The sequence below is a fragment of the Natator depressus genome, chromosome 14 (genome assembly GCF_965152275.1).
Source record: "Natator depressus isolate rNatDep1 chromosome 14, rNatDep2.hap1, whole genome shotgun sequence".
Taxonomy (NCBI): domain Eukaryota; kingdom Metazoa; phylum Chordata; order Testudines; family Cheloniidae; genus Natator; species Natator depressus.
Genome location: NC_134247.1, coordinates 6,256,778 through 6,281,244, shown reverse-complemented (window position 1 = coordinate 6,281,244; position 24,467 = coordinate 6,256,778). Strand labels below are relative to the sequence as shown.

The 24,467-nt window shown below is 41.7% G+C and overlaps 1 protein-coding gene across 1 annotated transcript in view; it reads right to left on the bottom strand.

Annotated features, from left to right (window-relative positions):
- The window catches only part of LOC141998288 (ABC-type organic anion transporter ABCA8-like), a 58,787-nt gene that overhangs the window by 21,119 nt on the left and 13,201 nt on the right, over positions 1-24,467 (bottom strand). The window contains exons 7-22 of the mRNA XM_074971021.1: positions 24,167-24,308; positions 22,911-23,096; positions 22,333-22,480; positions 21,403-21,577; positions 21,060-21,118; positions 20,268-20,378; positions 17,155-17,330; positions 11,514-11,633; positions 9,808-9,946; positions 8,844-8,934; positions 7,423-7,562; positions 6,458-6,577; positions 5,420-5,621; positions 2,715-2,884; positions 1,485-1,612; positions 709-846 (exon numbers count right to left, since the gene is read on the bottom strand). Of these exons, the coding sequence (XP_074827122.1) occupies positions 709-846; positions 1,485-1,612; positions 2,715-2,884; positions 5,420-5,621; positions 6,458-6,577; positions 7,423-7,562; positions 8,844-8,934; positions 9,808-9,946; positions 11,514-11,633; positions 17,155-17,330; positions 20,268-20,378; positions 21,060-21,118; positions 21,403-21,577; positions 22,333-22,480; positions 22,911-23,096; positions 24,167-24,308 (2,245 nt within the window). The remainder of the gene's footprint in view (positions 1-708; positions 847-1,484; positions 1,613-2,714; positions 2,885-5,419; positions 5,622-6,457; positions 6,578-7,422; positions 7,563-8,843; positions 8,935-9,807; positions 9,947-11,513; positions 11,634-17,154; positions 17,331-20,267; positions 20,379-21,059; positions 21,119-21,402; positions 21,578-22,332; positions 22,481-22,910; positions 23,097-24,166; positions 24,309-24,467) is intronic.

Here is a 24,467-nt window from a genome sequence, read left to right as displayed (position 1 = left end):
AGAATCCACACACACTCCAGCAGAAATTTCCCAAGCAGAGGCTAATGTACCTAGAGATGGAATGGCCATTCATCTCCCCAGACTTGGCAAATCATTAGAAAATGTACAGGTGGAAACAATTTGGCACTGGCTGGGGTAGAGATGGGAATGGCTTGACTTAAAGGCTTGTCCCACACTGTCTGGATAACAATCTAGCAGTTCTTTTCTAGCTCTAATTTCTATGAAAACATAACGGTATTATCACATGTAAAACACAGATTTGCATTTGTAAGGAATGATGTGTACAGTTTGGGTCCCCTCATCTCAAGGAATATATAACAGCACAGACTGAAAATTCAGCAAAAAGACAAGATGGTGACAAGAATGTCTGGAAGGGACTTATTGTACGCATGACTAGAGAATGAAAGAGCTAGCGTCATTTAGCTTGGAAAAGAGAACAGGTGAAAGGGACCTCAAATTATATAAAAGAGAGAACATGGGGACACGTAGTAGCAAGATTTTCAGAAGTGACTGGTGGCTCTGGGTGCCTCCATTTTTGTGTGCTCACCTTGAGACCCTTTAAAGAGGCCTAATTTTCAGAGGGTGAGTGCTCAGCATTGTCTGAAAATCAGGCTTTTTTAAGGGTTCTCAAGTTGGGCATCCAAAAATGGAGGTTTCCAAAATAACACATCACTTTTGAAAATCTTGGGCAGAATGTCAAATACATACCATAGGGGACATCCTAGTCGTGACTTGAATATGCCTAGTGGAATTTAAGTTTCTTAGTAATGCATTGCTAATGATGTTCATAAGCACTGGAAAGCAATTGATTCTCTTGGCATGGCACATCACTGAAAATCTGAAATGCTGAAGAAATGAAAGATTAGTCAGTCTTCACTCTAAAAACTAGACTTTAGCTAGCTGAGGAAATTGGATTGAAAAAAGCAGAGGGGTAAATTTTGGCCCATTTATTCCATCAGCGTGAATAAGCACAGAATTTGGCCCAGATTTTACAGTTAAAAATCCCCATATCTCTACTATTGTTGTATGCTGACCTTGCTCCATGAAACTTTTATGATACCTGCTCCATTTGCTAGCTTAAAACCCAAACAAGGATTTTTAAAAATTTATTATTCTTCAAATTGCTCTTCTAACAAAACCCTCTTTAATCTATTTTTTGAGGCAGAGACCTTTTTCTTTGTATTATTATAGAAACTGTCATGTGTATTCATAATACCGTATAAATTAGAGATGAGCATAAACCAACCCCTTGACCTGGATGTTGCCAATGTTTGGATGCAAGCTCTAGATCTGGATTTCATTGCAGACACATTTCTGTACAATGAGCCAAAGTAAAAACGAGTCTCCAAACTATAGGAAAGGCTAGATCCAAAGTTTGCTTCTTGAATCCACCTCTAATAATAATAAATAACCATAACATCTTCCATCAGTGGTTTTTGAGTTATAAAGTTTACAGAACGTCATATTTACTTAGTCTCAGTTACCTTGTCTGCAAGTGATACTTTAATAGCCCCATTGTATTCTTGACCATCTGAGATGTTTTTCCCATTAGCTATTTCCAACATTATATTCTGACTTTTCACAGCCTGGATGAAGTCCTCAATGTCTGAATCTAACAAATTAGAGAAAGCAGAATTTAGACAGTTCTTTTATAGTAAAAGCACAAGAATGATAAAATCAAAATGAAGATCCCATCCAAACACCCTAGTCACCCAGTGAGAAATTCTGTATCTAGATCTGAACTATGTGGCTTAGGTCCATTCCTAGTAAAATTCTAATGTCACTTTAATAAGGTCTATTGGAAGCTGAAAGTCTGGAGAGAAGCTCTTTGAAATTCTTCCATCTCACTAGCCTTACACCTCTAACATTTTTCAAGTAATGGATTTCTGAAAGGGGGCATGGTCTGACCTTTTAACAGGAAGGTGTTTCTTAGCAAAAACTACTTTGCTGCGCACAGGAATCAGGAAGTTCGCATGGTGAGAAGTAAAGCTGGTTAAAAAATATAATTTACTACAGGATGGAAATTCAGAGATTTTGAAATTTGCTTTTTGTCTCAAATCACAATGAAAAGTTGAAATCTCAGAATATTTTATGAAATGAAATATTCGGAAATATTAATTGTGAATAATGAATCAGCAGAGTTGCTGCCCATCTTGTTTCTTTTGGTATTAAAGTCAGTCTGCTCTCCACAGGTCCCCACAATTTCAGTTTTCAACTAAACATTCCATTGAGATGATTAGGGGCAGTCAAACCTTTCAGAGTTATGAGTGCAGGCTCTCTGCAGATGCAGGAAGCCAATACAGAATCCGCTTACACTTGATTCAGGTTTCCAAGGTTTACTTTAGAACCATGAGGGTTAGAAACATCATTTTAAAAAAAAATCTGGAGATGATTCATGCAGCAAGGTATGGACATCATGGCAAATGCAACAGCCATTTAATAGTGGATTAGAAGTGACTCTGATTATAACCCTTCACATTTTCAAAGCATGCAAACAAGAAATGTTGTTCTGGTCTAAACTAATTAATGTAATGATCTTGTAGGAATTATTCAGGGAGTCACTATTAAGATGCACTAGGATTTAGTGCAGGAATATACTCTGCGACTTTGTACTGGTTTTGTGTGTTTCTTTGAAAGAAAAAAATCAACAGGACACTTACAATGTACTGTGTTGTAGATTCCAACATTGACATTATTAATTCCATTTTTCTCACCTGTATCATTGAGGATCAATAAGCTGGTGTGACGTGTTCGGAGGTGCTGCTGTCCAGGTTGGAGAAAATACATCTGAGGTGAAACCTTCATCGTAAGGGCAACAATTTCTCCATCACTTATTATCTTGGAGATCAGGAAAGGCAGTATAAGAAGACCACACACCAGTAATCTAAAATGGAAGAGTAGGTGATGAGTTACAATATACATCCATTTATTAATCCATGGTGCCAAGTTGGCTAGAAAATCAAAATAAGATGCTTATACTCTCTTATCACCATGTTTTTGGCATCATACCAACTGATTTTGACAAACCTGCAGGCTTCTTAGAGCTAAAAGGCTAGCCATGCAACTCAGGGATGTGGAATGATCACAAACCTTTAAGACAGTGCCTGGTCTCTGCCTATCATTTCTTCAACCCAGAGGTGTGCCTGGCAGAGAGAAGCTTCAGGCAACCGAGTGCTCTGATGAGCACACCATGCATAAACCATGCTTGCAGGGACAGCGAGCAAAACCAGAGCAGAAGGTGGGGGGCAAGGATGACAGGAGGTAGAGGAGGGGAAGAGGCTGAGGATGGCATACAGGTAAGAATTTGGGACTGTGTCCAGAGGCAAGCAACAAAGCCCTAGGTAAAGAGCGGGACTCTGAAAAGTTCTATGGTGGGTGACAAGAAATTCTTCTGATATGGCTACCCCCACTCTTACTGGACCGTGTGGCTGCCTGGGCAGATTATAGAAAAACACAGCACCAGGTCAAGCCACTTCTAACTGCCACTTCAGTGCCCGGCAGCCAGGACCCCAGAAGCTGCTGTCTTTCACTCTGCTCGGACCACCATCCTTCACAGACCTGGTATCAGACTCATTTCTTCCTATATTAGCTCTGTCATTTAAGAACCTGGTATCTACTTATGTTATCCCATTGGTGCTGCTTCTTTCCCTCAAACAATGATGAGAATAAGCGGAGCGGTGGGGGAAAACCAGAATGTCTGTTTCACAGGAAATTCAGTGATTTCAAATTTTGTTTTTGTTCCAAGTGGGAACAAAATGTTCAAGTTTGAAATTTCAAAAAGTTGTTTTGGGGTAAATGTTTCCTTTTGAGTTCCTTATTATTTTTAATATAATATAAGATCAACTTTCAAAACAAAAGTGCATTCTGAAATAGAAAAGTAAAATGTTCTATTCCAAAAATGTCAAAGCGGAGCATTTTGAAATGTTTTATTTTGATTTTTTTTTGGCCCCGCAAAGCAAAATTTCATCCAATTTGACAGGTGCCCATGGAAAGTTTTGATTCTGGTGAAATGGCATTTTCCAATGGGAAAATGTTCAGCAGGAAATTTTTCAACCAGCTCTAATAATACAGTCTCAAGAACTGCGACTGTCTGTTTCAAAGGACGAACCTGCTGCAGCCTTAATAAAGAGTTATATTATCAGAAATGTGCTCAGGCCTCAAAGTTCAGATCCAGACACGTCTGGGGTTTTGTGATTTATGATTTTGGTTTGGCCCATTTCTAATTAAAATAATGCCGAAGTCAAATGGGCCAAACCACATGCACAGTCTCTCCTCTGACTAGACTGGTGAATCTACTGTAGCGATTTAAACACATGTGTGAGTCCAACAGGGCTGCTCTGCATTTGGTCAGTTAGTGTCTTGGAGGGAAGCAGAGCTCCCGCCTGCCCAGCACCAGGGAGACATAGTCTTGGGATCCAGCGCAAAGACTCAGGAAGAGCTTTCACTTCCCTTTATTACCTTCCCGAAGACCACTTCCCTTCCTGTACCTGAGGTCCCTATCTCTTAGGCCTGGTTCCTCAGTAAAGTAAAGCAAGATGCAGAAGAGTACAGGATCTGGGGTGACTTCCTTCTCCAGGTGAGAAACACATGGTCTCTGAAACTCCTTGGAAGACTGGTTTAGCTGCCCTACCAAAACAACAAGAAAGTCTTTGTTTTGAACCCTCTCTCCCTTAAGGGGAAACTGAAAAACTTTTTAATAGGTTGAAAATAGTTTCTAAACTCTTCTTCCTGGAGGGTGGTGTGGAAAAAAACCAAAACCCTAACCCCAAATCTTTAAGCAAAGTGTCACAAATCAAAGTGAGATTACAGTGAAGTTTGCAGGGTTTCCATGATCTGGAAGAGACATTCTGCTTGTCTCACATATTCAAAGTACCCCTTTCTGTTGGCTCATACTTCTGTTTAGTTGCTTCCAGACAGCAAACAGGCCCAGGTGGTTTCCTGAGTGTGTTGATTAACTCTCACATTCCTGATATGGAGAACTAGAGCTCTCTCACTCAGCAAGTAATCCTCTTGCTTCCTTGGGACCTAGATGGCTGGTACATTTTGATACAGTGACCTTACTACAATACCCAATCACAAGTGAATACAAGAAACAAGTCCCCAAATTACATTTCATTTGGCAAAGCTGTAAGAAAGTCTCCCATGGAATAGCAAAGCCACAGAAAATAACAGGCAGATAAAAACAATATTACAGCCAGGGGTGTCACTTCGCAAAGGTGCCATGAGCTGAAAAGTTGTCTTCAGCTGTTTGTTATTTACGGTGAATTCGCTATTTAATCTGCAAGTTGTTTTGAGTGCTGATAGACAAAATAAATACCAGTGAGAAATTTTTTCAGGGTTTTTTTTTTTTTTTTGACATATGCAGTCTGAGTTTGCTCTTGCTTTTCATATATAGGATCAGATACACTCTGGCACTTACATGGACCTAATAGTTTGACCCTCATGCTTTAGCTTTAAGAAGCGAATTCTTGCCAGGGCACAGACTTGCTGTCTCCAGAGGGCTGTGCCACTTACAGTCACCTTTCCAGTGTCTGAGAGTGACAGGAGATTTTGTTCCAATTCGTCAGGAGAGAAGGTGTCTCTTTCCTCTTCTGCCTGCTCGTCACTGAACACACCATAATCTAGGAGCAAAGAAATTGGCCAGTTAAAGCTTACCCCTTATCATGGCGTGTTTGGAACACAGAAGTTCTTTCCTTTTAGCTTCACTGAAGAGCAATATGGAATCAATCCCAGATTACAAATAAATGGGGAAGGAGGGGAATGATTTACCAAACAAATTGACTTAATCTGCATCTCATTGCCACATATAATGTTCTACATTATATCCTGCAAAGTTGGGGGGGGGGGGAAAGGTGGAGCATATCAACCTATGAAAATTCAGAGGGGGGGCAAACCAAGGTTTGGGGGAGGTGCTACTGCCCTCTACAGCAAATTATGCTCCTGATCTGAGTTCTCAAATCAGTGAGTAGGACGTTGAAATGGATATTTGGATACCGGGTTTGGAAATGGCTACTCAACTCAGAGGCTGACGTTTCAAGCTTTTAGTCCTACATGATATACCAAACCATTACTTAGTTGAAGCCCTGATGAGCATGTGTGCATCAGCATGTGTGTCTGGCACTAGTGAGTTTAAGTTTTTTGGGCAGGTTTGGGAGTGCTCTGTTTAATTTGAGAACCGCCATCTAATTGGAGATGACCAGAATAAAATTCAGGATTCCAGGCAGTTATTATAAAAATGTGAAAAGAACTGTTTCAGAAATCAGGAAAGATGCCTTGGGATGCTTTCAGTGGAACAGAAAATACCATAAGGTTACTTATTTGGATTTATCTGATCCGTGATACTGGGACAAATCCCACTGCTCTTATCAGACAAAACTCCCATTCACTTCAATGAAAATGTTGCCTTTGTAAAGACCGAGTCATCCTTTTCACTTTGGACAGCATTGGACTTTCTTACCTGCTTGATCAATTGCTGCTTCTTCTTCCAGTGTCAGGAACACATCAGCCAGGGTTGTCATGGAAATGCCATAACTCAGAATCTCCTGGCACACATGAGTGTCTAGCTCACAGAACAGTTCTGAAACACAAAAATATCTAACAGTTGCTTTCTTATAGTTGCATATTTTAAAGTTTTAAGAACAGAGTGGCTGCTAAATGCTTTGGGCCAAATATGGATTCACCTCAGCCTCCATCATGACTAGATTTAGGCATTTAAACAGTTAAGTGACAGAGAACAGTTCTTCAGGCTATTTTATGGAGAGTGGATAGCCAACCAACCAGGATTTGAAATCCCTGATACAGATGCTCACTGGGAAGGTGTGCACTCAAAAAATAAAATAAAATATAATAATTATAGTTTCAACTTGTACAACACCTTTCATGGTAGGATCTCCAAGTCCTTTACAAACACATGCTCTAATCCAGACAGGAATTATTTCAGGGAAGTTTTCCTGCTGTGTTATACAGGAAGTCAGACTAGATAATCACTGATTGTCTTAGAATCTATGAATCTCTGTACTAAGCCTCACAACTCCCTTGTGAGGAAGTTGTTATATCTTGACTCTGCAGATGTGGAGATGGAGGAATATAGCATGTAACTATGACTTGCCAAAGGTAACAGAGGTGTCAGAAACTGGGCATAAAACCCAGACCTTCAGTACTTTATTCACACCACCACCCATCTCCTCCAGCCCTTTCTGTTTATTATCTTTTCCCTTAAAAAGATATGGTAAAATGGGGTTGCTCAGCTTAAAAAGAGACAATTGACATAAAATAATTAAGGCAAAACATTAACAGAAAACAAAGTTCAGACGGCTTTATGTATTGATATTTTCTTCCAGGAGTCTTTTAGACTTGTTCTGAAACTTCTCTGCTACAATGACATCCTAAAGAGTCACTCTTAAATTACAAAGTGATAGTTACCAGGGAACTTATCCACATTTTCAAAGGGCAGCATGTAAATCAGTTCTTCATGACTCTGCCCAGATAACTTAGCATTGGGAATATGCTGCTTGACCAGAGATGTCATTTTTGCAGAGTCACAAGAGTCATTGATGTGCAGGCTGGAAAGGAAAGAAAAAGGAAATATTTGTAACTGTGCCTCTTCTGTTCATCCTGGAACAATCCAACACATCCAGAAACGTACATCCAGCCACTTAATAAGTAGTTGGAAAAAGTTAAGTCTTTTGAAGAAAGTTCAGAAATGAATTGTCCACTAGCATATATGTAACAAGACTTCTAATCACACACCTAATCGGCATTTGGAATGTTAGCTGTTTAAACTATCAAGGGTTCTGTTTCTCTCAAACAGATGGAGAAGTCCAGAGGTTACTGACATATTAGATGTGATGTAGGAGCAGGAGTGGCATCTAATTATAGGATCAGCTCCAGGGTTTGCCTTTCTGCCACCTGCAATTGAGAATTTGATTTGATTCCTGAGAGAAATAAAAGGTTGCATGAAAAGCACAGGAACATCAGATATGGAAAGTCTATCACAGAGAATAGCTTGCCAGAGTTCACAGATGTAGAGGGGCTTTCTTTGTGTGTGTTTAGAAGATATCAAGTAAAACACAGTTATTCCAAATTTGCACTATATGCCCCAGAATGGAATCACTGAATTAAGTTGGGGTTGAGAGAGCAAAACACCTCTCGGGATCAGGCACATAGTCCTCAGCCACATGGGATTTTATTCTCTTAAATGAAGGGATGAAATATTTGGACAGGACACCAAATGGAGTCCTCATAACTGAACTGATCAGTTACATCAAGAACTTTGTACAATTTGTCAAATGTAACGTAGGGAAAAAAATGAGTAAAAAAAAAAAAAAAGTTTTTGCCAGGCCCCATAATGCTAAATGACAGAGATTTATCCAAATCCTGAGGCCCTTATGCAACTCTTATGCAGGCAAAGTTCCCATTCAGGTTATTGAGAGTTTCCTTTAGTAACAATTCAAATAAACAATGGAGCAAAAGATGGGGAGAGGACAATACCAGCCAAACTTATGTCCTCTGGTTATCTACGTACTTTATTGTTAATCAATGCCAATTTTAGACATGAATTATTAAACTGTTTTGCATGTTTTTTTGATTTTTTACCCATATGTGAAAAGATCTTTTCCTTTTAGTATCGGACAGAGGACTAAAATGAACAGATGTTCAGTACTCAGACAGATAAAATATATAGCCGAGAAAGATGCTTAATATACAAACGACAAAACTAATGCCCACCAGTACTGTGTACATTAATTTTGACAATATAGAGATTATTATTCCCCCCCCCAACAAATATAGAACCAAAATGTACTCAAAATGGATCCCTTTAACACAAGCTCAGTATACTGCACCTTAAGTGATAACCGATTCCCCATTTTCTCTTCAGAAAGAGAGAAGAGCCAACACACTTTAACCTCCCATGGGAGATAAAAGCTTTCCGGTCTAAAGAAACAGAAACAAAATAATTTGTACCATAGAGCTAAAACAGGAGATTGTTCCTCACTAGAGAGAAAAAATGAGTGAGGGGAGACATAAGTGTCTATAAATAAGTGCTTGCAATGTTGTTGTAAGCTGTGTTGGTCCCAGGACATGAGATAGACAAGATGTGTGAGGTAATATCTTTTACTGGACCAACTTCTGTTGGAGGAAGGGATAAATTTTCAAGCTTCACAGAGCTTTTCTTCAGGCCTGTGAAAGACTTGAGAAAGAGCTCTGTGAAGTGTGAAAGATTGTCCCTTCCACCAACAGAAACTGGTCCAGTAAAAGATATTACCTCACTGACCTGGGTCTGTCTTATAAATAAATGGATGTACTAAAGACAGCAGGGACTAACCTTCTCAACAGTCAGGAAAGAACAAGTTATGACATTGAGAGCAGGGCAGGAATGGCTTTTCCATTTCATGGGAAATTCTTAGATTTTGAACTTTTTTCTGTTCCAAAATGGAATGAAAAGAAAAACCAAAATGCAATTCTGAAAAAAAAAATTCATGTAAACCGAAACATTTCATTTGGATAAAATCAAAATGTTTCATTCCAATATTTACTTTTTACATTTTATATTATATAATGTCAAATATTAAAAACTTGAAATGAAAAATCCTTTCAAAACTGGAAAATTGAAATGTTCCATTCCATATTTTTTTCCTAAATGAAATTTTGTCAAAACTGACACACTTCCTCAATACGTTTTCCTTTCAACCACTCGGCATTTGCTGACAGAACAATGTTCCACTGGAAAATTTCTGGCCAGCAAAATGACATCTGTGTTACTATTATCATCATCATCTCTCGGGGAATGAGAAATCCAGTGCTCACCAGCGATAATATCAGCCTCGTCCGTTAACTGGGTACTGAACAGGGTTACTCTGTTAGCTTTATGCTCCTTCAGTAGGCTCCATACATGGTATCTGGAACTGAGATCCAAACCAGCAGTTGGCTCATCTAATATCAAAACCTGCCAGGAGGAAATAATAAAACATTCCATTCCAGCCACATGAAAGACTCTGTGACCGGGACACAGATTCTGACATTTAGGATTGCATATTTAGCAGAGTGTTTAGGATTTCAATGGGACTGAAGCATCTAAATCCAACACTTCCTGTGGAAAACATTATATTCAGAGAAGGAAAGAGAATTAAATGGATAGACACAGCTCTATTTATACTGATGCTAAGTGCTCTCATCTCTCATTGGGTGCGTTCTTGCCTGGGTAAGCAAGAGCTCCTGGCCCATGCAGTCATGGTTCCCTCTGCAGGGCCTCGGCATGAAATTGCCACCAGTATCTCTGGACCAGAAGAGGCAGCATGCACACCTTAATACCCATGACCGGTCCCCCTAGATCGGACTGAGGCTCTGAACCCCAAAACACTCCACTGGTGTGGGGTTCAGCTTGCTCTGTTCACGGTCAGCCTGAGCTGAAACTGAAATTGCATTTGAGGTCAGAGCCACAGCTACAGTGAGAGTCACAAAGAAAGGCTTAACAAGCCTGCACCTGTTCCTGAATGCTGTCCTACGCTGCGTGTGTACAGGCTTGGCTAGCACAACTGGCTAGGCCAGGGCAAAAATGATTCTCGGTGGCCCATGGCGTAGCACCCTCTGGAGAGACCAGAAGCCTCACCAATCTGTACGGGGCGTGGCACAGTGAGTGTCTGGTACCGTGATGGGGTGTCCACCACCCACACAGGACTGGAAGGGATTCAGGTGGCCAGGCAGACCTATTAACTCCACAGGCTGCACCTGGAGGAAGAGTCAGGGAGCGGGGAATTGGTCGCAAGCAGGTTCAGCTGGGCCGGAACAGGTGGACCCTATAAAGGCAGGAAGCTGGCAAAGATAGAGGCTGCTGCTGGGAAAGGGCAGTCACTCCCTGGGAAGGGGAAGAAGGGTTTGGAGCTAGTACCCAGAGCAAGGAGGGGAACCAGGAGTGATAGGAAGCACTCCAGGGAAGGAGCAGTGAGCGCTGGGAGAAGAAAGCCCAGAACTCCTGGGTTGAGAGTCCCTGGATTGGAAGCCAGAGTAAAGGGCAGGCCCAGGTTCCCCTCCCAGCCACCGAGGGCGTGGCATAGATCAGCGGTGCAGTGAACAGGAAGACTGCCTGGGTCTCTGTGGGAGTGACAGAGAATTGAAGGACTGTACCCCAAAAGGGGGGAACGTTGAGTAACCTAGCGGGAGGGCTAAGTCACAAAATGGGTGCTGCGGGGTTCCGGGAATGAGAGAATTGCTGCGGAGACAGTGTGACAGCATGCAAAGGAGTAGCGACCTTAAGAGCTAATCCCCAGAGTGACCAAGAGGTGGCACCAGACTAGCGGTGAGTGGTGCAACTCGTGACAGGTATTCAGGCAGAGATGGCTGGTGACCAGGTTCCAATACCTTGCATAAGACAATACACATAACGAATGGATAATAAATAGCATTATGAAAAGCACAGCTCTTCAAACTAAATCAGCAGCTTCTGGCGACTTTCACCAGCCTATCTGCCTTCTTGTCAGCAGGGTGTCCTACCAACAGGTTGATGTTAATCTTACCTGGGGGTCTCCTAAAATGGCAATTCCAAGCGTGAGCTTTCTTTTCTGTCCACTGCTTAAGCTGCTAGCTTGGCAGTCCTGGATGTCTTTTATTTTCAACATAGTCAAAACTTTTTGGACCTAGGGAACAGAGAACATCCTGGTTTCAAGCTAGTCATTTAAGATTTTCCTCAGAGCTATTTGTTGTTTCCCAAACAGCACTTTGGACACAGGAGCAGCACAGGAACTGGGTTATAAATAATTACTGGGTGTCAATAATTGACTATGAAACCAGTGTTACACCCCAAAATGCTTTGCTGAGCTCCATGCAGTCATTCTGGGATACAATTTCCAGTGTGGCCAGTTCTTGAGATTGTATTGCAGGTCTCACAATATGCAGTGTTTGTCTTAAAGCCCCAGCTGCTGAAATCAGATTATTTCACGAGAATCTCAGCTTTCATTTTTTTCAAAAAGTAAAGCAAAATTAAAGAACACAATCTTTATTATTATTTTTAAAATCTGATGACTTTTAAGCCAATCTCGTCATTTTGGGGGTGGGTGGGTTCTGACATGTTTTTGAACACTTGGGGCTGGCAGTATTTGGTATAATGACTAAATAATGGCACATCTAGAAGTGGTATCTGGGAACTTTGTAAGAAAATAGCCATTCCTATGTGAAAAGATACAGGTACAGTGTATAGTCATTCTGTGTCCCCATGTCATTGGAGACTGGCTGAGCCTGACATTGGTGTGGTTATTTTGGGGGGGTGGGCAGCGGTTGGGGAGTGGGTTCAGTCCCAGCAGGGGTTTCATAGTCTCTGCTGGAAATGCCTCCTTGCACTGAAGCAATCATGGGGAGCTGAACAAAGCTCAGCTCAGTACATTTAAAAGGGGCTGGGGTACTCCCATGGGAGGCAGAGTGAGGGGTCTGCTGACAAGAGACTATGACTGAGAGCTCTGAGACATAAAAGTGGCCTTGTCTACAACGTTAGTTTGGGTTTTTAGTGTCGGTTTGAAGTTTACACACGGCCGAGCAGCAGGAATGGAACAGGGCCAAGAACTTTGCAGGCTGGTGTTACTTTGGTTTAAACAGAACTTTGTGAATAAAAGTTTTATTTTCATTATCTTCATATATGATGTGGATAATGGCATGGAGAGTACGCTTATAAAGTTTGCGGCTGATACCAAGCTGGGACGGGTGGCAAGCGCTTTGAAGAGCAGGATTAGAATTCCAAATGATCTTGGCAAACTGGAGAAATGGTCTGAAATAGGTGAAATTCAATAAGAACAAATGCAAAGTACTACACTTAGGAAGGAATAATCAATTGCACACATACAAAATGGGGGAATGACTGCGTAGGAAGGTGTTCTGCAGAACAGATTTTCCAGGTTATAGTGGATCACAAACTAAATAGGAGACAATAATGTAATACTGCTGCAAAACAAGCAAACATCATTCTGGAATGTTAGCAGGAGTGTTGTCAGCAAGGCACCAGAAGTAATTCTTCCACTCTACTCAGCACTGATAAGGCCACAACTGGAGTATTATGTCCAGTTCCCAGCACCACACTTCAGGAAAGATGTGGACAAACTGGAGAAAGTGCAGAGAAGAGCAACAAAAATGATTAAGGGTCTAAAAAAATATGACCTACAAGGAAAGATTGAAAAAAAGGGGTTTGTTTAGGCTGGAGAAGAGAAGAGTAAGGGGGGACATAATAGTCTTCAAGTACTTAAAAGGCTGTCATAAAGAGGAGTGTGATAAATTGTTCTCCTTAACTACTGAGGATAGGACAAGAAGTAATGTGCTTAAATTGCAGCAAGAGAGATTTAGGTTAAACATTAGGGAAAACTTCTTAACTGTCAGGATAGTTAAGCACTGGAACAAATTACCTAGGGAGGTTGTGGAATTTCCCTCACTGGACTTTTTTAAGAACGGACTAGGCAAACACTTGTCTGGCATTGTCTAGATAATATTTAGCCCTCCCTCAGTGCCTTGCAGGTCCATTTCAGTCTTACGTTTCTAGGATTCTGTGCTTAGCAGGGACTTGTGAACAATCTCCACAGCTGCTCAATCCCCGGCCCTACCTAATGCATGGATTCTTGCCTTACTCATGGGCCTGAACATGCTTCCTGTTAAAGGCATGTTAACTGTAGGGCAGCATGTTTTAGTGTAGAGGCCAGGTGGATCTGTAGTATGATGAGTGGAACTGGAGAAAGGAGGTCAGGTTTTAAGAGGGACCTAGTTCGGTGGGACACAAAGGACTCTGCAAAGTGCCACATCAAGTATCGTTAATGACTCCTTGGTTAGAGTGAAAGGCTGGGAGTTCGAGACCTGGATTCTGTTCCTGGTTCTGCTATCGGATCTGATTGCAGGGCCAATCACTGCCTCAGTTTCCTCAACTGCAAAATTGCTGTGTATGGTAATACTAAGCTCTGTAAAGTACTCGCATGAAAGTGCTACAGAAATGCAGATTCATTATTATTGTTAATCGTTGTCAGGACCATGAAACAACTCTAATTAATGAAAAACAGAACAAGTGTGGCTATCGGAAACTTCCACCACCATTGAGGAATTTGTAGTTTGAGATTGTTTCAATTCGCTAACATGACACACGTTCATGTAACGCTCAGTTACATTTTTCATTTGGTCTTATTTAACAAACAGATACACAGCAACAACAAAGATTTATTTTGGAAACAAAACCAGTTACATAGGACACAGAAAACCCTCTTTGAAACTCATTGTAGAATTATCCTGGGGTTTAAATTTACTGTGGGAAGTTCATGGACACATGAACAAAATGTTCAATGATTTCACTAACTAGTTTCCTGCTGGCTATTGTAGCTAAACCAAATATGCAAACAGTTACTGTTTGCTTACTGCTGAAAGCCAAACAATATAGTTTGAATCTTTGGACTGTATATGCTTGGCCAATGACTGTAACAGAGTCAGTAGAAAAGGGAACATCTGGTAGTGGAGTAATCAGTTTCAGAGCTGTTTCATAAGCTGGAAGTATAAGGATTGCACAATGAGAGAAATCTGGATTTCCAGGTCCCTCCACACACTCTCAAATAATTGCCCAATTGTCTCTAAGATATGGGTGGTACAGGTATCTGCTCTGAATGCCTAACCAACTTCCCTGCAAGAATCATCTTTGATTTTGATCCACGAAAGCAGAATGTAAAAGACCGCCCCATGGAAGACCTCAAACATGATGGCTGGATGGTGTCAGACACTTGTCCCTCACAGGCATCACCATAAAGCACTAGACTTGGCTCAGCAGGGCCATCCTTAGGCATACGCAGCACGGCATAGGGCATCTGAAAATTTGGGGCACCCCGGGATCTTAGTGTCCACCCTCCCACCTCCACCTGTTCTGACCCTTCCTGCAGGCTCCCACCACAGCTGGGTGGGGATCTAGTACTTAAAAGTGAAAAAGTGTCCAGCTTGCCAGACCTATTAGCAAAACACTGAAACTGTTAAAGAGCTATTCGAGTGGTAATGAAGCTGTTTAACAGTCATTTGCCAACCCCCAGGTATATACCGTCAGTTTATGAATTTACTGACAAAAACAGTTGTGCATTACTGTAATATTTACTCAGACCATGTTAGTCTACAGGACCTTCATTTAAAATTTGCTTGACAAATATTTTATTAGTGTGTTGCTGAAGATTATAAAATCACAACTCTAAAAAATCCTTGCATAGATTTTTAGATGCACAATTTGAGTATTCATCTTTTGCTTTAAATGCTTGGATCTTCAGACATATGTTTTTTTAACCAAATCCTTCAGAAGACCATGCTTATCTAAAATACACATGTGAGCCTGGGCTGCCGTCAGGCATCGGGGCACCACTTTAATAATACTGCATAGTGCCCCATAAATCCTAAGGACAGCCCTGTAGCTCAGGATAGAACATAATGCAGGTGCATAATGCATTTGATAGCCTCCATGCTCTCCAGACAACATGCAAACTAACCTAATATAACTTTCCGGGATACGTCTACACTGCAAAGGAAAACCCACAGCACCAAGTCTTAGATCCTGGGTCTGTTGACTCAGGCGAGCAGGGCTCGGGCTGCAGGGCTAAAAATAGCAGTGTAGACATTTCTGCTAGAGCTGGAGCCTGGGCTCCAAGATCCTCCCCTGTCATTGGGTTTCAGAGCCTGGGCTCCAACCCAAATGGGAGCATTGACACTGCTATTTTTAGCCCTGCAAGGCCAAGTCAACTGACCTGGGCTTTGAGGCTCGGCACAGCGGGTTTGTCTTTGAAGTGTAGACATACCCCATGTGTCTTTAGTCCCTGAGAATAACCCTACATTTACAAATAATGCACTCCTGCCTTGAAAAAAAAGGAAACAAAGGCATTTTATCCCCACAATAGAAATAAGAGAACATTTGAAAGGTCACACTAATAAATTACTTTCATTAACAATGGGAAGGATGTAATATGATGATTCATATCTTCTCAGTCAGGAGTGCCAGAACTGGGTTGGCAGGGGCAATGGCCCTCCCACTTTTTAACATGGGCGTAGTTTGGGAGGCAGGGGGCTGTGTTGCCCCCACCCTCCCCAAACTGCAAGCCTCAGGTTGTATGGAGTGGCACCGGCAGGGTCTGTGCTTCACGGCGGGGGAGCTGATAAGGTGACCAGCTCCCCCCCAACGAAGCACAGCCCCTGCCCATGGTGCCAGCTTCTTCCTAGTGGGGGGGCCGAGGTGGGCCTTAGCCCCCTGGTCACCATGAGCCCCAGCCCCTCTCTGTGGCCCTGCCCTTGCTCCTCCTCTGGGCTGTGGTAAGAACCGCTCAGGGAGCTCAGGCCGCTATGGGGAGTCCCGGACCTTCCACCTGCCCTGGGCGGTGTGCCCCAGGGGGTGTGGATGTGGACCAGAGGCTACCCTCAGGCACCCCAACCCCCTGTCCAGGGCAGGTGGAGGGTCTGGGATTCCCCATAGAAGCCTGGGCTCCCTTGGTAGCTCTTACCACTGCTCGGCTCCGGCTTCCAGCCTGGCCGGGGAATAGGGCTTCGGGGGGAAGAGGAGGAGCAGGGGATAGGGCCATGGAGAGGGACAGGGCCTTGTGGCCCCCCTGACTACTACCAAGCTTCCAGGACTCCTGCTCAGAGTTACTACGTGAGCTTTCAGATCCTTTTGGATAAATGTACAAACCTGGCCCCTTACCTTGTGCTGACAGCCCTGGGGAGATAGGATGGACTAGTAGGTATGGCACTGGACTGGAGGTGAGAAGACCGGGGTTTTATTGCCAACACTGCCACCCACCTACTATGTAAACTTAGGCAAGTCACTTAACCTCACTGTGTCCTCTCCCAACTTGTCTCTGTCTTGTCTATTTAGATTGTAAGCTCTTTGGCACAGGGTCAAGGTTGTCTCTTTCATTAGCACAATGGGGCCCTGATCTCGCTTACAGGATCACTTACAGGTCCTAATGCAAACAAATAATAATTTGCGAGAACAAATGGAATTTGTGTGTATTGACGTGCCAACGCTATTTGTACGTGTAAATGTGGTCATTTGGGCACTTCTACGATTGCACTTATAAAATTGTGCATACAAAGTTAGAGACCAGTGTGAAAATTTGGCCCTTTAAGTCTAGTCAAAGGCAAGGTTTCTCACCAGTCATCTTCCATATGAAACATACTTACCTCTTGTTCAACTTCTTTTGGCTGAATCCCTTTGATTTTAGCAAAAATCCTTAGATTTTCTTTCACTGTTAAAACTTCAAATTGAATGTTAAATTGTGGGCAAACTCCAATTATTTTCCTAATTTCTTCCAAGTCCTCCATTTCAGATACTTTGTATTTATATATCATGGCAGAGCCTGCAAAAGTAAACATGAGTAACAGAAAGCATAACATGCTGTTAGAATGCATGGTATGTCAGACATTGATATTGAAATATGAGCAAAAGTATCTATCCTTATAACCTGGATGAAAGAAAACTCTGGATATTTGCACTGTGTTCCTTCCACAGTAGATGTAACCCACTAGTATGTATCCCACAAAAGCATTAACCTAATTTACCCAATGAAATTTTCTTACATGATCTTGTTTTAAGAAACTAAATAAATAAATCGATTAAGATGTTACCAACATGAGAAATCATTTGCCGGATATTTTGTATAGCGTGCCAGATTTGCAGACAGTGCAAACATTTTGCTTTCTTTTGGTAATATAAGGCTGTGCAAAAATAAAAGGAAAAATATACATACATACAAACACTAACCAAATATTTTCAAACTTTAGGAAACAGATGAAATTTTGGGAGAAAGTTTGGGTCAACTCTTATTTTATTCTAATCAATTCACCCATCCCCTGTTCTTCATCTGCTTGAAATAAGGAGAGTCTCTGGGAAGGGAGGAGAGGAAATTGGGCTTAGTACATGGTATAAAAGCTTTTGTGCTTGAAGAACACAAAAAGAAGGAGAAGATAGAGGAGAACAAGTTAGCAGGGTGTGGAAACATAAGAACAGCCATACTGGGTCAGACCAAAGGTCCATCTAGCCCAGTATCCTGTCTTCCGACAGTGGCCAATGCCAGGTGCCCCAGAGGTAATGAACAGAACAGGTAATCAAGTATTCCATCCCCTGTCACCCATTCCCACCTTCTGGCAAACAGAGGGTAGGGACACTATCCCTGCCCATCCTGGCTAATAGCCATTGATGGACCTATCCTCCATTAATTTATCTAGTTCTTTTTTGAACCCTGTTATAGTCTTGGCCTTCACACAACATCCTCTGGCAAGGAGTTCCACAGGTTGACTGTGCGTTGTGTGAAGAAATACTTCCTTTTGTTTGTTTTAAACCTGCTGCCTATTAATTTCATTTGGTGACACCTAGTTCTTGTGTTATGAGAAGGAGTAAATAACACTTCCTTATTTTCTTTCTCCACACCGGTCATGATTTTATAGACCTCTATCATATCCCCCCTTAGTCGTCTCTTTTCCAAGCTGAAAAGTCCCAGTCTTATCAATCTCTCTTCATATGGCAGCCATTCCATACCCCTAATAATTTTTGTTGCCCTTTTCTGAACCTTTTCCAATTCCAATATATCCTTTTTGAGATGGGACGACCACATCTGCACGCAGTATTTAAGATGTGGGCAAACCATGGATTTATATAGAGGCTATATGACATTTTCTGTCTTATTATACAGTATATCCCTTTCTTAATGATTCTGTTCGCTTTTTTGACTGCCACTGTACATTGAGTGGATGTTTTCAGAGATCTATCCACAATGACTCCAAGATCTCTTTCTTGAGTGGTAACAGCTAATTCAGACCCCATCATTTTATATGTATAGTTGGGATTATGTTTTCCAATGTGCATTATTTTGCATTTATCAACATTGAATGTCATCTGCCATTTTGTTGACCAGTCACCTAGTTTTGAGAGATTCTTTTATAGTTCTTTGCAGTCTGCCTGGGACTTCACTATCTTGAGTAGTTTTGTATCATCTGCAAATTTTGCCACCTCACGTTTTACCCCTTTTTCCAGATCATTTGTGGATATGTTGACTTGGACTGGTCCCAGTTCAGGCCCCTGGGGGACACGACTATTTACCGCTCTCCATTCTGAAAACTGACCATTTATTCCTACGCTTTGTTTCCCGTCTTTTAACCAGTTACCAATCCATGAGAACACCGTCCCTCTTATCCCATGACAGTTACCAATCCATGAGAGCACCTTCCCTCTTACTTTGCTTAAGAGCCTTTGGTGAGGGACCTTGTCAAAGGCTTTCTGAAAATCTAAGTATACTATATCCACTGCATCCCCCTTGTCCATGTGCTTGTTGACCCCCTCAAAGAATTCTAGTAGATTGGTGAGGCATGATTTCCCTTTACAAAGAACATGTTGACTCTTCCCCACAAATTATGTCATCAATGTGTCTGACAATTTTGTTCTTTACTATAGTTTCAACCAGTTTGCCCGGTACTGAAGTCAGGCTTACTGGCCTGTAATTGCCGGGATCACCTTTGGAGCCCTTTTTAAAAATTGGCGTCACGTTAGCTATCCTCCAGTCATTTGGTACAGAAAGTGATTTAAATGATTGGTTACAGCAGGGGTTCTCAAACTGGGGGTCGGGACCCCCCAGGGGGTTGCAAGGTTATTGCATGGGGGGTCGCGAGCTGTCAGCCTCCCCCCAAACCCCGCTTTGCATCCATCATTTATAATGGTGTTAAAGATATAAAAAAGTGTTTTTAATTTATAAGAGGGGTTGCACTCATACGCTTGCTATTTGAAAGTGGTCACCAGTACAAAAGTTGGAGAATCACTGGCTTACAGACTACTGTTAGTAGTTCTGCAGTTTCACATTTGAGTTCCTTCAGAACTCTTGGGTGAATACCATCTGGTCCTAGTGACTTATTACTGTTTAGTTTATCTGTTTGTTCCGAAACCTCAGTGACACCTCAATCTGGGACATCACACCTCCTTCCCTGCTATGGATATGTAGGAGTATAGGAATTGTCCTATCATATTAGATCAGTGGTCTATCTACTGTAATGTTCTATCTCCGACAGTAGCCAGTATCAGATGCTTCAGAGGAAGGTTCAAGGAGCTCCTTAGTTAAGTGACATTCATTTCCAGCTCACTGACAGCACATGGGCATTCCCATGTACTCATAATCACACATGTCTATTGTGCCTTCCCACATGTAACCATAAACTGTTCATTCCTTCAGACAGCCAGAAGGTGTGTGTAGGTAGGGGAAATCACACTTTGGTAACCTTCCCTTCAGCTTGTCATTCGATCATTTTACCTTCTGAAGGTGGGCAAAGTCCACTAAGGATGTTCAGTAGCGTACTTTTTCCAGCTCCACTGTGACCAAGTAATGCAGTGATCTGGCCTTCATAGACATTAAGCAACAAACCTAATATAAAAAAAATGGTATTGGTAATAAGGTAAAGCAAAGGAAGTTTAAACCAGAGAAGGGCTAGGAATTAGGATTAGAAATTCCCCAAGCTTCAGGTACTACAGGTAACTAGGTAATTGATCTAGCTAATATTACCACACTAGACATTGGCAAAGTTGCTTAAGCTGGAGCACGTCTAATGTAAACAGGAATGAGCTGCTCAGGGATTTCTGCATGAGGGGCCTCGATTTGGAAACTTCCCCACCCTGGCATGCCGGAGCTAGGATTTGTTAACCTTTTTCATTATGCAGGAGAGCCCACTGTTTTTTTTTCACCCTTCTGAGGAGAGCTGGGCAGTTGGTGGATGTTGATGGGCATCCTGTATATTATATTGAGCATTCAGATTTGTGGGATAAGTGCCCAGAGAATGGAATGGCCTAAATAGTACCCACATCTGTATGGGCAACAAACTGGGTACCTGGGCCCAAAAAGTTCCTTTTTCATGTATAATTATTAATAGCTATCAATATTCTTGTTGAATCTCATTTTTGTATTTATAAACAGTGTCCATCACCTTGGTATCTAGGTGCCTCTCAGGGACTAAAATGGGATGGCATGGGATAAATGGACGCATGGGTAGCTTGGTGCTTGGAAAAAATACCCACAGGTACCTTCACTTTCAGAGGCTTCCCTCCTTACCTCTTAAAGCATTCGCTATCTTGTCCTTCCCTTTATAGGTTTTTTTAATATTGTTGATACTGAAAAAGAAGCAGACAGGTTTGAATTAACATTGGAATCGAAGGGCTAGGCGCGTCCTAAAGCTCTGCTTCTAGGTTGGGCTAATAGCAGGCAGGTACTGCAGGGGGTTCTTGCAGTAGTCGTCTACTTCTCAGCTCAGCACAGACCTCCTGGAGAATCAGGTCCAGGGTACTTTATGGGGAAGATTAAATAGAAATCCAAGTCTTTACATTTCTCTAGTGATTGGACTCATATAAGCCTTAACACGGTAGACACCAAACACACACGCTCTTATTGCCCATACCTGATGGCCTCTTTCCCACGAAATTCTGGAGGCACTTGCTCAACATGATCATTAAAGACCTGGTCACTGTATTCTTCATGGTCTAGGATATCATTGTTGACACAATTTTTTCTTTTTTTAAACCAATAAGATGGCTTCAGGAAGAACAAACGGGAATGGTGCATCCCATATTTATCTAATTATTAAACCAAAATAAAATGGAACATTTTATTCAGTGAAATATTGAGATAAAGCTGTTGCAGGGGATGGGGGGCATTTTCTAGGGTACCAATGACAGTTTTGCACCACTGAACTAAAAAGAGAATTAGGCACCAAATTGCCATTTGTGCCATCACCATAGCAAATGGAACCCATTCTAGCAATGTCAACAAGTCAGGAGGCCAGGGATAGAGATAGAACATGGAATGAATAATCTGTCTTCCCTACAGGTAGCCCTTCTGGAATATTATCGAAGCACCTTGGCAAGGCAAGGAAGGGGAACTTGCATTAACACTGCTGTGCTGTGTTAGTTTTGTGGGAGAGGACTTTGTCCTGAGATCTGTCATACTCCCGTGTGTTAAATGTGCTTAGAAAACAGTAAATCAATCAATCTGAGCTTGAGCAGAATGAGAAAATAGATTCTGGATATAATAACAACACCTAACTGTTACATAGCAGTTTCTATCAGTAGCTCTCTAAGCAATTTACAAAAAAGGCAAGTACAATTATCCCCATTTTACAGATAGGAGGCACAGATAGGTAAATGACTAGCCCAAGGTCACCCAGCCAGCCAATGGCTGGGAGGAAACAGAACCCAGGTATCCCTCTGAGTCCCAGTCTAGTAGGCTACAATACAGTCAAACCACGTTATTTACAGGAGATAGTTCAAGAGAAGGGGAAAGCAATGAAACCATTTAAATTAATTTAAATTGCAATCAGACTCATACTTACCAGGCAAAACTTTGTCAAAGTAGATGGCTAGCATCAAATAGAGAAGAGCATCAAAAGCCAACAGGGAAAAAACTGCCAACATTGGGAAGGAGTCTTCCAAAAAGTCAGAAAAATCCACCCCTTTCACAGCGTCTTCTAAATGTACAATCTGAAATAATGCAGACATTTACAGAGGAAAGAATACGAATGGATGTTAGAGCAGTTGGCTATGTAGAAGAAGCCTGTGGGGAAGTACAATAAGGGGTTGCTTAATTGTGTGGGTTGGATGGAATAGAGAGGATAAGGGCAAATAGGGATAAGAACCAAAGGGTAGACAAAACAATTAAATTATTCAGGGCCATGAAGGCCAGAAGATGTTGAAATTTTATGTGGCAGGTGAGGTGAAGCCAATGCGCTTGAGGTTCTATTACTGGATTTGAAGGACTCAAACCCTTTCACCAGGAAATGGGTGTCATCATCAACTTTCCTTCACTGACTGCATTTCTGAAGAGTCAATGAACCCAAAAGTCTTAAAAGATAAAATGTTCATCCTTCCCTAAATGAACGACGCATGAGGAGGAAATTATTCTGCATCATACCCGCACAAATCCAGCCGCGAAAGCAAAAGGACTGAAGAGACCTAAAGCCCATTCCAAAGGTTCAGGAACATGGTTATACAATACAGCAAGGCCAAGACTTCCAAAGGACAGGGTGAAGAGGAACCCAACTATGCCAGTGAGCTTAGGTTTCTTCAACAAAGAGCTTAGCAAGAAAGCAAGTGACATCTGAAAGAGACCAAGGGTTTGTTAGCATCAGTTTCTCAGAGAATCACAATATCATTGTACAGCACTACAGCTGTAAGACTGTTGGTGTTTCATTACTCTTATATAACCCCTAGTGACGAGGTGCTCAGAAGGATGGGCCAACATAAAAGAGAGTTATTGAGACTAATGTTTTCCATCCATGAGAACTTTACTGAACAAGTGTAGGAAAAGCTACAATTATGAGGTAACAACCAGCTCTGGGGGATGTTTTAAAGGCCTTATCTTATGTCAGGGTTGCCTTGACCCTGAATGCTTCCGAATTTGGAAGTATCCTGCCCTCTTCATTAATTGGCCAGTATTTTTAGTCTGAAGAACCAATGAACTTTTTAAGGTTCAAACTGCCAGTGATAGAAATGACTGAAACAACACTTGTTTTAGGTGATTGGCAGCCTGCCTTCTCTAAAGCAGAGCTTTAATGATCTTGGTCCTTCAATGGCTTGATAGCTTGAAACTATCCAACATATACAGGCCAAACCATGCCTCACAGCTTCCAAACATTACACTTGGATTAGCATCTGTGTATAGGTCTGAACTTGGCTCAAGGCCTTTAAAACACTTTTTGTTTAACTGGATCATAAAAATAAACCTAAAATCCAAGAGACCATAGCAAAGAAGCTAATACTGCAGAACACAATTCTCCTTAGCATTACTTAATTAATGTAAATGAAGTCTAGTTGAGTGGAGAGATCCCAAACCAGGGTCGCTCAATCATTCTCTGGACTGCGGAAGTAAATTCCTGTCCTCTTTGGTCTTGGCTAAGCTTGCACTGAATTGTGAGAGGAATGTTAATCTGCAGCTGAAAATGAATTGAGAAAATGAACTGAGCCCAGCAAGTTTTGTCCCGGAGTGGACTGAAAACATGACTCTATTTAGGATCTGTATGAAGGCTGTCTGAATCCTCCAGGCCAAATCCTCTCTCCCCCGCAGCTCAAAAAGTTTTGCTTGTGGCAATACCAAGGATGCTTAAATCCAGACTTATTATAAGTCCAGAAATGGAAACAGCTATGCTTCTTCTGAAAAATATAACTTACCAAAGAGATGCCATAGAGGTAAAAGAGGAAGAACATCACAGAATGGCTGGTGTGGTATATAAATTCATCAGATTTCATGATAAGTGTCAGTAGAATTGCCACTATTAAAATATAGCCTGCATACAGCAAACCCCAGGAGAACCTAAAATCAAAAGACATTGCATTACTTTTCTGGTTTATGTATGGATGTGAGGTCATGCAGTAATCTGTTAAAAAGGGGGGAGGGCGAAGGGAAGCCTGTACTTTGATACAATCATTGATATTTCTTTGACAACATGTCACCATAATGTTTTACAGAGAT